Source organism: Vombatus ursinus, unplaced genomic scaffold, assembly GCF_900497805.2.
Source record: "Vombatus ursinus unplaced genomic scaffold, bare-nosed wombat genome assembly UNPS02014870.1, whole genome shotgun sequence".
NCBI classification, from domain to species: Eukaryota; Metazoa; Chordata; class Mammalia; order Diprotodontia; family Vombatidae; genus Vombatus; species Vombatus ursinus.
In genome coordinates this window covers 4,535,767-4,550,576 of record NW_020954648.1, presented here as the reverse complement: position 1 = coordinate 4,550,576, position 14,810 = coordinate 4,535,767, and the positions used below count along the sequence as shown (strand labels likewise).

At 40.7% G+C, this 14,810-nt stretch overlaps 1 protein-coding gene across 2 annotated transcripts in view; it reads right to left on the bottom strand.

The window, feature by feature from the left end:
* BPGM (bisphosphoglycerate mutase) overlaps positions 1-14,810 on the bottom strand; it is a 42,518-nt gene that overhangs the window by 14,620 nt on the left and 13,088 nt on the right. The window contains exons 1-2 of one of the 2 annotated variants that reach the window (XM_027842318.1): positions 12,494-12,554; positions 10,654-11,314 (exon numbers count right to left, since the gene is read on the bottom strand). In XM_027842318.1, the coding sequence (XP_027698119.1) occupies positions 10,654-11,254 (601 nt within the window). In that variant the 5' untranslated portion in view covers positions 11,255-11,314; positions 12,494-12,554. Of the gene's footprint in view, positions 1-10,653; positions 11,315-12,493; positions 12,555-14,810 lie in introns of those variants that run through there. The other variant, XM_027842317.1, reaches the window with a different exon arrangement.

The window sequence follows — 14,810 nt, the reverse complement described above, 5'->3', positions numbered from 1 at the left end:
AAATAGACTGCTAGGTGGCACAGTGGATAAAGGGCAGGCCCTGGGAATCAGGAGGACTTGAGTTCAAATCTGGCCTTAGATACTAGCTGTATGACCCTGAGCAAGTCACTTAATCCTGTTGGCCTCAGTTTCCTCATCTGTAAAATGAGCTGGAGAAGGAAATGGCAAACTACTCAAGTATCTTTGCCAAGAAAACCCCAAAAGGGATCAAGAAGAGTTGGGTATGACTGAAACATCATCACCACATGTCTTTGCAGATCCTTTCCAACATTCTGGGATTCTGGGATATTGTGAATCTGCTCTAACATGTGGGTACATCATAGGATGGGCCTTTTTAAAACTGAAATTTAATGGCTTGGGCAGGAGTTACTAACATTATACAAAAGATACTCACATATCAAATGTTTCTTAAGTCTACTTTTTAAAGTATCTTTCGAGAATCAGGAGCCACTGCCAAGTGGACAAATCAAATGAAGATAATTTTGAGTAGCTTTGTGTGGAAAGATACAATTTGTTCCTTCAAAGTTGCGTGTAATTCATTGTTTGAGTAGAGATCAATCTGCATAGAAAAAAAAGTCATTCTGAGGCCTTACTTGCTTTATCATCCACCATGATTCAATAATCAGAGACTCAGCAAAAAAGCAAGAGACTGTAGAGGCACTAACAGGTCTCCTAACTGTTTACCAAGTCTTTTTTTTTTTTAGGCAATTGGGGTTAAGTGACTTGCCCAGGGTCACATAGGTAGTAAGTGCCAAGTATTTGGTCTGAGGATGGATTTGAACTCAGGTCCTCCTGACTTCAAGGCTGGTTCTCTGTCCACTGCGCCATCTAGATGCCTCTTCCTAATCTGTTTAAGTACTCCATCTTCTGGTTTCTTAATTTCCTAAGATTTCTAGGTCATTATTATCTCCAAATATATATGAGTTTCTCATGATAACCAAACCCAAAATGACATTAATCAAACCAGCATGATTCCTTGAAGCCAGCTCTGCCTTTAAGAAACACTAGAAGAGAGTTAAAGGAATGTTGGAACCAGCCTCCCCTCCCCTCCCCTCACCTGTAATTTCTCAGGTGCAGTCTTGACTGTATTTATCATATTATCATTATCATTATTATTTGGTTATTATTATCATTATTAATTGGTCTCCTTGCTTCTAGTCTCTTCCTTCTACAATCCATCCTCTACATTATCTGCCAAAATATCTTTCTAAGGCACAAATCTGACCATGGCACTTGTGTTAAAATAGTCAGTGTCTCCCTATTGCCCCATACATCAAATGTAAAACACTCAGCATAGTATATAAAGTCATTGAAAAAATGACTTCAAACTTCCTTTCCAACATTATTCACATTACCCTTATTTACTAACTCTGTTTCAGAGAAAGCAAACGTCTATCTATTCTGCAAAATCCCATCTCTCACCTCAGTGTATTTTGCCTACACCATCCCACATCCCCATGCCTAGAATAGATGCCTTCCTCGATTCCACTTCTTAGAACACTTATCCTTCAAGTATTAACTCAGGTATGTTCTCAATGAACCTGTCAATTGGCAAGTGTCAGTGTTTTCGCCTTCCACAAATTACCTTGACTAAACTTGTCTGCTTATATGCTGAATCACCCAGTAGAATATAAGCTTGAAAGTAGATACTATTATATATTGTCTTTGTATTCCTAGCATTTGGCATTGCATCTAGTGGGTGCTTAATAAATGCTTATGAAATTGAAGGAGACAAGACAATCTTGGCCATAGAAAAGCAGAAAGATACCAATTACAATGAGGTGTCACAAGTGGTGTCTGAAATAAGGCAAACTGAGACCCATCCAGCAGTGATTTTGCCTATTCCTTCTCTGTTGAAGCTGTGAGTTATGAAGGAGGCTGCGTCCAAAACTACTCCAGGGGAAAAAGAGGCCTGAAACTATCCTTATTTGAGAATGGGGCTGAGAGTGTTTTCTATTGCTTTATTATTCATTTTGATCCCAATTAAGTGGTTTACCAAGTCAGTGCTGTTCTTTGCCTGGGTCTGCAAAAAGTTAATCACAAAGATCTCCAGAAGGCAAGTTCCTTTTACTAGACTTCTAACTTTCAATGGATTGATGGAATCTTTCAGAATATGCAAAGCAAAAATATCACATTTAAATAAGAAAGGAAGAACTTATTAAGCACCCACCATGTGACAGGCAGCTAGGGGATTCAGTGGATAGAACTCTGGGCTTGGAATGGGAAGAATCCTTTTCATGAATTCAAATCTGGCCTCAGATGCTTACTAGCTGGGCAAGTCACTTAACCCTGTTCGCCTCAGTTTCCTCTTCTGTAAAATGAGTTGGAGAAGGAAATGGCAAACCACTCCAGTATCTTTGTCAAGAAAACCCGAAAATGGGATCATGGAGAGTCAGACAGATTGAACAACTTGTGCCAGGCACTGTGGTAAGCGTTTTGCAAATATGATCTCATTTGATCCTCTTCAACTCTTCAAGATAGGTGTTATTATTATCTACATTTTACAGATGAGGAAACTGAGGGAGGGAAAGATTAAGTGACCTGCCTAGGGTTATACAACTGGTGTCTTGAGGCTAGATTTGAACTAGGATCTTCCTGACTCTAGGCCCAGAGCTCCATGAACTGCATCATCTAGGGAATCTGGTGCATAGGAACTTAAGTAAAGTAAGTTCTTCATGTTTTCAATTTTGTCAGCTCTGATAATGGTCAAGTTTTCCAGGTTCTCCTTTAATCAGCATTCCAACAAAACATTACTTGTCTCTGCTACCTCACAAGAATGTAGGGGGATGCTTATTAAGGATCCCCAAATACTAACATTTAAGAAGACATGTAGTTCCCTACCCTTGTGGAATATTTGGTCACAGATAATAGCTTTTGGAGCTGGAAGGAACCTTAGAGGTCCCAACCAATTTCTTCCCCCCTCCATTTTAAACATGAGGATACTGAGGTCAAAAGAAGTTAAACAGGTTTTCCAAAGTCACCATGGTCATAAAATAGGAGACCCTGAGTCCTTTGACTCAGCACCCTTTTTCCCATTACATCATGCAAAGATAAACGAATATACTTTGGAAAGACATTAATGAAGTCCTTTTAGATTTCACAACTGGCCAGTCCCTAATCAGATTTATAACCAGAATCAATTAGAGCCATAATTAGGGTAGAATAACCAGGGATTTCAAATGGAGAAGGTGCTGAAAGCATGTGCAGTCCTTCAGCAAATTAGAAGCAACTGAGAACAGCTAACCAGATGACATGTTAGTGGCTGAATCCCCTTTTTCCCTCCTTATGCTCCTCTTCCTCCCCCTCCCCCAACTCCCACCCAACAGCCTTCCCAGAAGTATGAGAGGACTTTCGTACTACTTGTCTCCAAAGTATATTCAGTCAGTCAATAAGCACTTATTAAATGCCTACTGTGTGCCAGGTACTGTGCCAAGTGCTGGGGATACAAAGAAAGGCAAAAGACAGTCCTTGCCCTCAAGGATCTCACAATCAAATCATGCTGCTTGGCTAGAAGCATTTTGTACTATTTAACCCACACCCAAAGATGATTAATTAGAGCTTTAAAACCAGTTGTTGGCAGGCAATAGAGTTGGTAAGATCCAGCAATTCTGCTGTCATAAGCCTACGGTGAGCAAAATATACATATATTTTAAAATTCGGGTTGCATTCTTAGTTCCCATGATCAACAAGGGGAAAAAAAAACAACAACATTTTCCAGCCTGGTTAATGAATGAAGGCACTTTTACAGCGTTCCTTCTCAGATGTGGTTGCTTCTCAATAGAAAGTTAGTATATGCCAGACTACTCTGAGAAATGCTCATTTTCAAAGCTAAGAAAGGTCCAGGAGGAGGGGTACAGTAAGAAAAGGGGAAATAGTGTCTGAAATTTCCCTCCAAAGTATTCACAGGAACAAACACTTAAGGATAAAGACATGGGAGAACTCAGATGATCACTTAGGCTCCCATTCTTAGAACGTGTGAGGCTTTATGTTAAGGAGATTAAATTCATTTCTCTCTCTTAGGAAATTCTGACTTGGCTTACTAATTCACCACCAGGATTTGCTCTAGTGCTTTCCTTAAAACTTGTGGCATAAATTGTTAGCCTTTGATCACTTTAGCTATCGGGAGCCATCAGAAGGCAGTTTTCAAAAGAAATGAAGCTTAACAACCATATGAAAGAATGCTATAAATGATTACTAATGAGAGAAATACAAATTAAAACTGGTTTCACTTCACATCTAGAGTGGCTAAGACAACAAAAAAAGGAAAACTCTACATTGAGAGGCAAGGTAGGAAGACAGGCACACAAATGCACTGTGGGTGGAGCTTGGGAGACAGTCTAACTATTCTGGAAAATCATTTGGAATTATGTTCGAAAAGCCAGGCACCTCTCTAAGAACAGCCAAGGCCTCACTGAAGTTCCCCATACCAATGAAATCACAAGACAAATCTCTCCCAACCCACCAAAACTCCCAAAACCCCCAAACCTCCAAAAGTCACAAAACCATACATTCTTCCTGAGCCAGCAATACCACTACTAGGCACATATCCCAAGGATGCCAAAGAGAATAAGATACTACATGTTCTAAAAAAAAAAAAAATACTACTACTAATAATAATTCTAGCACTTTGTAGTAGAAAAAAATTGCAAGGAAAGTAAGTACCTATTGCCTGAGGAAATGCTGAGCAAATTGTGGTATATGAAGTAATAAGTTCTTATGGCATAAAAATGATGGATATGAAGATTTCAGAGAAATTTGGGAGGACCTTATGAAATGATGAAGAATGAAGTAAGCAAAACCACAAGAATTTATATGATGACGACAATAACGAAACAAAAACCACTGCAAGGCTTAAGAACCTTCATCAGAACAGTGACTAATGATTTTGGAGAACTAACTTTGCTGCATGCCTCTCTATGTCTCAGAAGACAGGTGGTGTGTGCTACATGGCCATTTTTGTTTTTTGTTTTTGCTTAATTATACTCTTTTGTTACAAAGGAGGGTTCTTTGGTGAGTAAGGTAAGGGAAGCATTAATAAATCATTTTAAAAAAGTAATTAACCTTTCTCTTCCAGAAGTTAAGAAAAAAATCCACCCTTTCCCATAATGGAAGAAATATATTTGATTTTTCAAGATCTGAGAAAATTCAGAAACTGAAAATCCTTTAAGTTTCCACAAAAGAATTTATTGGAATATATGCACATGAGTCACAGATTAGCACTAGAAAGACCTTAGGAAGGACCTACTTAATTCAACCCTATTATTATTATTATTATTAGTTTTGGTGAGGCAATCGGGATTAAGTGACTTGCCCAGGGTCACACAGCTATTACCCGTCAAGGGTCTGAGGCCAGATTTGAACTCAGGTCCTCCTGACTCCAGGGCCTGTGCTCTATCCACTGCGCCACCTAGCTGCCCATTAACCCTCTTATTTTACAGTCGAGGATGCTAAGGCTCAAAGAGGTGAAGCAAACTTGTGTATTGCTGAAGGCCAGTTCAGACATCCAAGTTCAACTTCCTGCTTGCCTCCGGCTCCTAGTGTACTCCTCTTTCCATTCTACTATTACTATACTGTCTCATACTTCTTGTCTGAAATGATACACCACCAGGAGGTGCTGTGGATTGAAGAATACAAGCCCACAGTTGGACCAAGAGAACTGTAGGATTTAGAGTCGCCGGGGTTCTTAGGGATTTAATCCAGTTCACTCACTTGGCAGATAAAGCAATCAAGGTCAAGATAAGGGACGTGACTCACCCAAGGTCACTTTGGTGGTAAGTAGAAAGCCAAGACACAAACCTAGGTATTTCTTATTTAAAGCCACTGTTATTTCTACTACTGCTCTTTGCAAAGGTACCAATCTTATCCTCACTGCCACATCAGTGGCTGTTTCTCAGTCTTCATCCTTCCTGGCCTCTCTGAAGCATCTGACGGTTTTGATCATGCTCTTTAGGTTTTCTGATGCTGCCTTCTCCTGGTACGTCTCCTACCTCTCTACTATTTCTTGGTTTCCTTTGCTGAATCACACACTCCCTGATCTACGGGTATACCCAAGGCTCTGGCCCAGGTTCTTTATTCCTCTCTCTTGACAGTCCCAATTAGGGAGTTCATCGGGTTCCATGGGCTTATTTAATCATCATCTCTATACAGATGACTCCCAAACCCTTTTTTCCCAAGCTCCAGTCCAACACTACTAACTGCCTATCGGATATGTCCCTAGGCATCTCAAACCCAGGATGTCCAAAACAGAACTCATTATCTTCCCCAAAAATCTACCCCTAGTCTAAATATTCCTGTTTCTGCTGAGAGTACCATCATCCTTCCAGTCACCGCAGTCCTAATCCTCCCTGTCATCTTCAACTCCTCATTCTCACTCATCCCATACATTCGGTCACTCGTCATCACTTCTCTATGTGCACAGTGCTCACACATGTTCACTCCTTTCCACTCACATAACAACCATTTTATTTCAATCCCTCAACATCTCTCTATGGGACTATTGTAATATGCTCCTAATTGGTCTCCTCAAAACACTTTATATTGTTCCCCTTACATTCTTTTCTTATACCAAACCTAAATTCCTAAACCTCCTTCTGTTAAAATAGTAACTCCCGTTCCATCCATTTATGTACTTTGTCTTTTGAAGGACCTACAGAATGCAACTATGATTGGAGGGCAATTAAATAAACTGGCTCATGATCAGGACCTTCCATTTCATACAGAATCGAAGGAAGTTAATGGCACAAGGAGTATCTAGGAGGAGGTGCCATTACAGCTGTAGAATCTTGCACCCATTCATGGACTACAGCAACATTTGAGGAAAAGGACAAGAAGGAATGGTGTTGAACCTTAGAAGGATGGGTTAGACATAAGGATGTCCTGACCAAGAGGTTAGAAAAAAGAACAGTCTCTGCAAGAGGTCACAGACTTTATTCTTTGGGGAAGGAAGTCTGTGTAGAGTTAGAAGAGTCCTCTCTGGAATCCTGGAATAGAAGGGTAGTCTAGATACCCTTTTTTCTAATGTCCCCAAAACATCCATTTCTGATTAAAATTTGCTCTTCCTTCCTCACCCTCCCCTAAGGAATCCTCAATCTTATGTGGAGCACAAGATACTTCTATAGGTACTAAATATCTTCTTTCAAACTGATTTTATTGAGCACTTATTATGTACAAAGCAGGGATCTAAGCAATGAAAACAGGCTTTTTGTCAAACAAACTGGTAAACTGACTATGTTTGACCATGTATGCCTCATCCTTCACTCTCAGTCCAACACATCAGTCCCTAAAGGATTGGGGGGTGTGCCCTGTGGAGGCAAGGGGTCATTGCATTCATCTGAATTCTGATACCTTTTTTGTTTAATGGTTTTACATTATTGTGGTAACTGCATGTTTTTTATCTTTGTTTTGCCTCTCTGAGTCACTTCATATTAACCTTCTTGAATTTTATTCTGAATTTTTTTTTGGTTATTTCTTGTGACTCAATAATACAGGCATACCTAAGAGATATTGTGGATTCGGTTCCAGACCACCGCAATAAAGTGAATACGCAATAAAGAGAGTCCCATGAATTTTTGGGTTTCCCAACACATATAAAAGTTATGTTTACACTATACTGTAGTCTATTAAGTGTACAATAGTATTATGTCTATAAAAAGGTAACATTTTAATTAAAAAATACTTTGTTGCTAAAAAAAAAGAAAATAGGCTTTTGGTTGGGGGGCACTGAGAAGGAAAAAAATGGAGGATGCAGTTGGAAAGTCTCCTCTTTTTGTCAACTCTTGTTAGAAGAATACTTCTTTTCCTGAAATTAGGACATCCCTGGAGATCTGGAATATGTAACCACTACAGGTATAAGACAAGGTCCCTGCCCTGAAAAGCTTACAATCTGGATGAAAAAGTTATACTCAGGCATGGATATAGGAACCTAAGATCTAATTCATAGCAGCCTTTATCTAGACAGTGTCATAAAACTAAGGCTGAAAAACACCTGATAAAAGCTTACTCATGCAGCAAACTATATTCAGTGTAAAAGCAAATGAGGGCTTTTTCAGCAGCCAAAAGCAAATGTCAATATCTTCACACTAAATCTCTCTTCTTTATTTACAGCATAAGTACCTGAGTATCTATTCTACAAAGAGTAATATGAAATTTCTGTTCTTCCAGCTGACAAGAGTTACAGGAACAACATATTTTAAAGGGAAGTAAAAGGAACAGAGGGGCAGCTAAGGGGCACAGTGCATAGAATGCCAGGCCTGGAGTCAGGAAGACTCATCTTCATGAGTTCAACTCCAGCTTCAGACACTTATGAGTTGTGTGACCCTGGGCAAGTCACTTACCCCTATTGGCCTCAGTTTTCTCATCTGTCAAATGAGCTGGAAAAAGAAATGGCAAACAACTCCAGTATCTTTGCCAAGAAAACCCCAAATGTGGTCATGAAGAGTTAGACACAACTGAAAAATGACTGAACAACAACAAAAAAAAGGAATAGAACCAAGGACAACCCAAAGAGCACTCCTAAGAAGCAGACACCACAAGATCTCAAAGCACCGTGGTCTAGAGTGAGTTAGTGTGTGAAGTAAACAAACTTTAAATATTGATAGCCACTGTATTGCTGTGATACAAATACCATCGTTCGTAATTTAAGCTTCCATTTGATCCAGTGAGCATCTGCTAAAGGCACTGGAGGATACAGAGCCAAAGTTGTCCCTGTCCTCCATGAGCTTACATTCTATCAGTGGGGACATCATATTTGAAGGTACGTATAAACACCTGATTACTTCAGGAAGAAGAGGATACGTCACCAGGAACTGGGGATCAAATAATAACTAATGGTTTCCCAAAAAGAGCCTTCAGGCCTTGAATGAGCCTCGAAGGGAGCTGGGGATTCTAAAAACTGTTGACTCTTCTATAAACTATGGTTCGGGGTCATAATTCTGTAACGCTGCTTAAGAATGAAGGGAAACATATAAGCCACAGAAAGAACTGTATTAGAAACAGTGGAAATAAAGGTTTTGGTCCTTAAATTTTAGCTATCTGGAAAATCCATTTGGGCAAAGGGTCAGCTTTCAGCGATGCTAAGTCAAACTGGAGGGATTTGTCCTTTTCCTTTATGCTTCTGAACATAGAAAACCCGATTGAGCTAGTCTTGGAAAACAAGAGGGTGGGGCCTGAGGATTAGCCATGGAAAATAACTTTGAATACATTAAATAGCATTGAAGCTAATCGGAACAAAGAACTCTTGAATCTGGTTCACAATCTGGCTCCAGCCTAGCCAGCTCCTACCCACCCCTCCTGATGTTCCCTGTACCAACATTACATCTCCTACTTCTCTCCAGACCTTTTCAGAGGCTGTTCCCCGGGGCTGGGATGCTCCCATTCTCCACCTCCCCATCTTAGATCAGTTTAAGGCTTAGCTCAAATCTACCTCCTTCCAGGCAGCTAATCCAACTCCCCTACTTGTTAGTTTAGCTCCTTCTCCTTCACCCTGAGAACTAGGTGGCACAATGCACAGAGCACTGGCCTGCAGTCAGGAAGATCCCAGTTCAAATCAGGTCTCAGATACTTCATAGCTTTGTGACCCTGGGCAAATCAAGTCACTTAACTTCTGTTTGCCTCAGTTGCCTCCAGTATAAAACAGAGATAATAACAGCACCTACCTCAAAGAGCTGTTGTGAGGATTAAATAAGATAATATTTGTAAAGCACTTATCACAGTGCCTGGCACATAATAGGTGCTTATGTAAATGCTTATTTCCTTCCCCATCAGATCACTGCATATTTATTTTGTACACCCTGTTTATCCCCTAGTACGGGGTTCTTAACCTCAAGTCCAAGGACCCCCAAGGGATCTATGGATAGAGTTTAGAAGACATCCATGAACTTGGGTAGGGAAAAAAAAATTACATCTTTATTTTCACTAATCTGTAGTTTTCTTTGCTATGTATTTTACGTATTATTTTGAGGTGTCCATCGACCTTACTAGACTGCCAGGATGTAAAAGAAGGTTAAGAAAACCTGTCCTAACCAGATGAAAACTCTCTGAAAGCCAGTGCTGTCTCATTTTTGTATCTGTATCACCAGTGCCTAAAAATAGTGCTTAGTATATGTTGTTGTTCAGTTTTTGTTTAGTCTTGCCTGACTCTTTGTGACCTCATTTGGGGTTTTCTTGGCAAAGACACTGGAGTGGTTTGCCTTTTCCTTCTCCAGCTCATTTTATAGATGAGGAAACCGAGGCAAACAGTTAAGCGACTTGCTCAGGGTCACACGTGTCTGAGGCCAGATTCGAACTCACGAAGATGAGTCTTCCTGACTCCAAGCCTGGCACTCTATCCTAGCTACCCTGTATGGTATATGGTACACACTTAATACGTGCATATTGAGAATGGAAGCTCAGTGACCTCATTTTAAATATTATATTTTCTCCTAGCCTTGTCTTTCCCTTATATATGCATTGTTTGGAAAGAATAGATGTTTGGGGGGGAGAGAAACACATATTATTTGATAATAGGATGATTCTCAGACCTGAATTACAAAGAAGCTGAAAGATAAAGCTGTTCAAATACGTCTAGTTCATGTATTAATAACTACATCCTTTCTAAACCAAAAATAGCACCTACGCACATCATGTAAATCTGGTAAGCAGCACTACGTTTCCTACCTTCCAGATGTTTCAGGAGTGCTCTACTGCTATTGCCATGAGCAGAGATGAGAACAGTTTTGCCGCTTTTCAGTTCGGGGGCAATCCTTTCAGTCCAATAGGGAAGCAGCCTGTCCAACACTTCCTTCAGGCTTTCTGAGCGGGGCAGCTGATCCACAGGAATGTCACAAACCTTGTATCTCCGATCGTTGTAGATTTCATGATAGTAAGGATGAGATTCATCAATGGGAGGTGGAGTTACATTGTAGCTTCTTCTCCAGATTCTCACTTGCTCCTCACCGTGATTCAGTGCCATTTTCTCCCTATTAAGGCCTATGAGGGCTCCATAGTGCCTTTCATTTAGTCGCCAGGAGCTCTCCAACGGAACCCATTCCTGACCCAACTCTTCCAATATCAGCCAAGCAGTATGGATAGACCGATTAAGGACAGAGGTAAAGACAAGATCAAACTCAAAGTGCAGGGCTTTGAGCTGCTTGCCACAGTTTCGGGCTTCCTGCTCTCCATCGCTGTTAAGCTTCTGATCCACCCAGCTGCAAAAGCGATTTTCCTTATTCCAAGCTCCTTCTCCATGCCTTAACAAGACAAGTTTATACTTGGCCATTGTGACAGTGAGTTTTCCTAAAGCTCTCGAATGGACCCACGTTTAAGGATGGCAATGCATCTAGAAAGAGGAGGAGGAAAAGACAAAGTGAGTCATGCTCCTCCTCCTTCAACACTCTCACTGGGAAGAGGCAGCAAAGACAATAGGTATTTTTATTTACAATGGACAGCTTCCAAAGTGAATTAGCATTCCTTTGAACACCTTTTCACATCATACCTACCTAGTCACTCATAGGCTAGGTAGCACACTCTCCGAAGACACCTTACAGATAATTAATCACAGGGAACCTAGTTGACTTGGGTGTTTTGATGGCAAGATAGTATGTGTTAATTATAGGGTATCAATTAACAGAACACCTACTACAGTCAAATGGTATGTGGTGGTTCCTCCAGATGCATAAGCAATGTGTGTTCATTCTGGGGAGAGAGGATTTAATGGAATGAATTGGGTCAGAGAGTGATGGGTAGATGGGAACACACCTAACTTCTAACAGTGCCTCAGGCTTTGAAGAAGCCCCACCCACCTTTAAGGGCCTTCACTTTCTCTCACTGGGGAGAAAGGAGGGAGAGAAAAGGAATCATTCCTGGGTTCTGGAAAGCTTACATCACCTTTCTTCCCCAAAGTCTATTAAAAGTGGTCACTCCAGAAAAAGAACATGAGCATATCCATGTTATGTATAGAAGTCATTCTGAAATACGGCAGCTATCATTATCACTACCCATATTTATATCAACAGTCACTGAGTATTTATTAAACACATAGCATGTGCCAGACACTGTTAGATGCTGAAGAAAAAAAAGGGGGGGGGGGGGGAGGGAAGTCTTTTCCCCTAAGGGACTTATATTCTATTTGGGGAGACAAGATGTACAAATAGAAATAAATGTGATAGCTTTGGGAGGGAAGGAAACTTCGTTATTAATTATTTTAAAAGTACTTTCCTTATAACAACCTTGGGTTAGGTAGATAGTACAACCCACTTTTTACAGATGAAGAAACTGAGGCGCTGAAGTAACTTCTCCAGAGTTACAGAACTGATCAATCAGAAGTCACATTTAAATGCGTCTCCCCAGACTTCAAGTCCAGCACTACTATACCATGCTGCCCCTCATCATTCAAAATAAAAAACCAAACGCTACAGCTATCCCAAATTGATCCCCAACTAAGGGTGTAAGGAGCTCAACGTACAACTGACAGCCATGAAAAATACACGAAAGATGAACTGAAAGTGGTGGCACTCACCTGAACAGTCAGAGGCATTTAACTTGCAGCAGGTCTCAGTCCTGCTACAAAGGGAAGCCTGCGGCAGAAAAAAAAAAAAACATGGGCACAAAAACAAGTTATCCAGTGCAGCTGGGTAAAGCTGCCTGGAGGAGCAGATAAAAAAACCAAGCAAGGTCTGAGCAAGGTCAAAGACAAGACACAGATAACAGGGCCTTCACTAGAAGACACTAGACACACCCTTCAGAGTAAGGGCCACTTACATGTTACATGTCACAAATACGTGGTACCAACCCAAATACTGGTTAGCCATATGTCCCCTCTCCCCAAAAAGGGGCCATTCTTTTCTAATCCTTAGTTCTTTCATATGTAAAGTGAGGAGGTTCCACTAAGTAATCTTAAGGCAGGAGTTCTTAACTTGTTTGCATCATGGACGTCTTTGGCAGTAGGGTGAAACCTAGGATCTCTTCAGAACAAGGTTTTTAAATGCATAAAATAAAACACACTGGATTAACAAAGGAAACCTATATCAAAATACAGTTATCAAAGGATTAGGTGGCACAGCGAGGAGAGCACCAGGCCTGGAGTCAGGAAGATTCATCTTCCTGAGTTTAAATCGGCCTCAGACGCTTACTAGCTGTATGACCCTGGGCAAGTCACTTAACCCTGCTGGTCTCAGTTTTCTCATCTGTAAAACAAGCTGGAGAAGAAAATGATAAACCACTCCAGCATCTCTGACAAGAAAACTGACAAAAGAAAACTCAGGGGTCAGGGAGAGTCGGATATGACTGAAAAAATGACTGAACAGTAACAAAAATCAAATTATTAGTTTAAAAATCAAGTGAATGGGCCCTAGATTAAGAAGTATTGCTTAATTAAGGGTTCCTTCTAGCTCTAAATCCTCTGTTGGTGACGCTTTGCTGCACATCCTATTCGTCTCATCTTCCTGCCACAAGACACCAAAGCTTGGCCAGATGGCTGTTGAACAGTCATTTGACCACTACTTGTATTAAGAAGATGCATGTAACAGCACAGTGCTTAGGTATTTGGAAAAGACAAAAAGATCATTAAGATGTAGTTCCAGCAGTGGTTAAATCACATCTATCCTGGCAAGTAAGGCATGTGTTTACATGCATTAGCCCCCAACCTCTTTGATATTTGCAATGTGGGGAGTGAAGATTATGGGAGTCACTGGGTCTTGGGCCTCCTCTGCTATTCTTAGCAACTCATTAATCTTTGAAATTCTTTCCCTGTTTACTAAAAGACAGTGATTCACCCAGAAATACATCGTCATCAGTAGCAAGGTTAAGACTCCAGACTCAACATTTCTCTCTCCCTTTAGAGGCGTGGAGAGCCACAGGAAAAAATGCCTTTTAAAAGGAGCCTGAGGGTTTGTGAGAAACAAAGGAGGGAGAAGATCTGGAAGTCATTAGGATGAGGTAGCATTTACATTTAAGATTTCTCTTTCCCGGAAAGTTTGGGGCTTAGGCATTTCTTTGTTTGGAGCTGGAGCAAGGGTGCAGTGATTTAAGGCTATGGCAGCTCGAGACTATTTACCTAGCTAGACTATCGCTGGGGTGAGGGTATGGGAAAGAGAATCCTGTGCCCCTAGCTTTGAAGGCCAGGAAGAAGGCAGAGATGAGAGAAAAGGAGTTTAAAGGCAATCAGGCAATAAGTGATTAGTTCTGGCTGTCCCTTCAAAAGTAATTAATGCCAAGCTGCAATTCTCATCTCAAGCGGGCTTTGGAAGCTGTGGCAGCTATCTTTAAAGTAGAACTTCATATCTATATGTGTGTGTATACATATACACATGCATATATACACTATACACATCTGTGTGTATTGTGCACTCATGTGTGCATACCTGCATATGTATGTATGTATGTACATATGCATATGGAAGGAAATGCTAGAATCCTTCCCTCAACCCCCAATATACATAACAACAAATATACTGAGGAAGGGGTGAGGGGATGATTATACAAGAATAAATGGTAAATACATGAGTACCAGAAAAAACATTGACTCCAGAGTCATAGGGCCTAGATACACATTCTGGTTCCACTTATTACAACCTACATGACCCTGGTCAAGTCACATAACTTATCCGGGTCTAAGTTTCCTCCTCTGTGAAACGAAAGGGTTACACTAGATTTTTGTGTGTGGGGGGGTTTCTTCTGGTTTGAAAACCTATTATCCTAATATAAGTACATATAAATATGTTGCTTTACATTACACTGTTGCCTCATCAGAAGGTGACCCTAGAGTTTTAAGGGTTATGCCAACAGATCACTCAGGTTGCACTCAGCTGAAAAAGTAGAGTATGGCACCAGTGGTA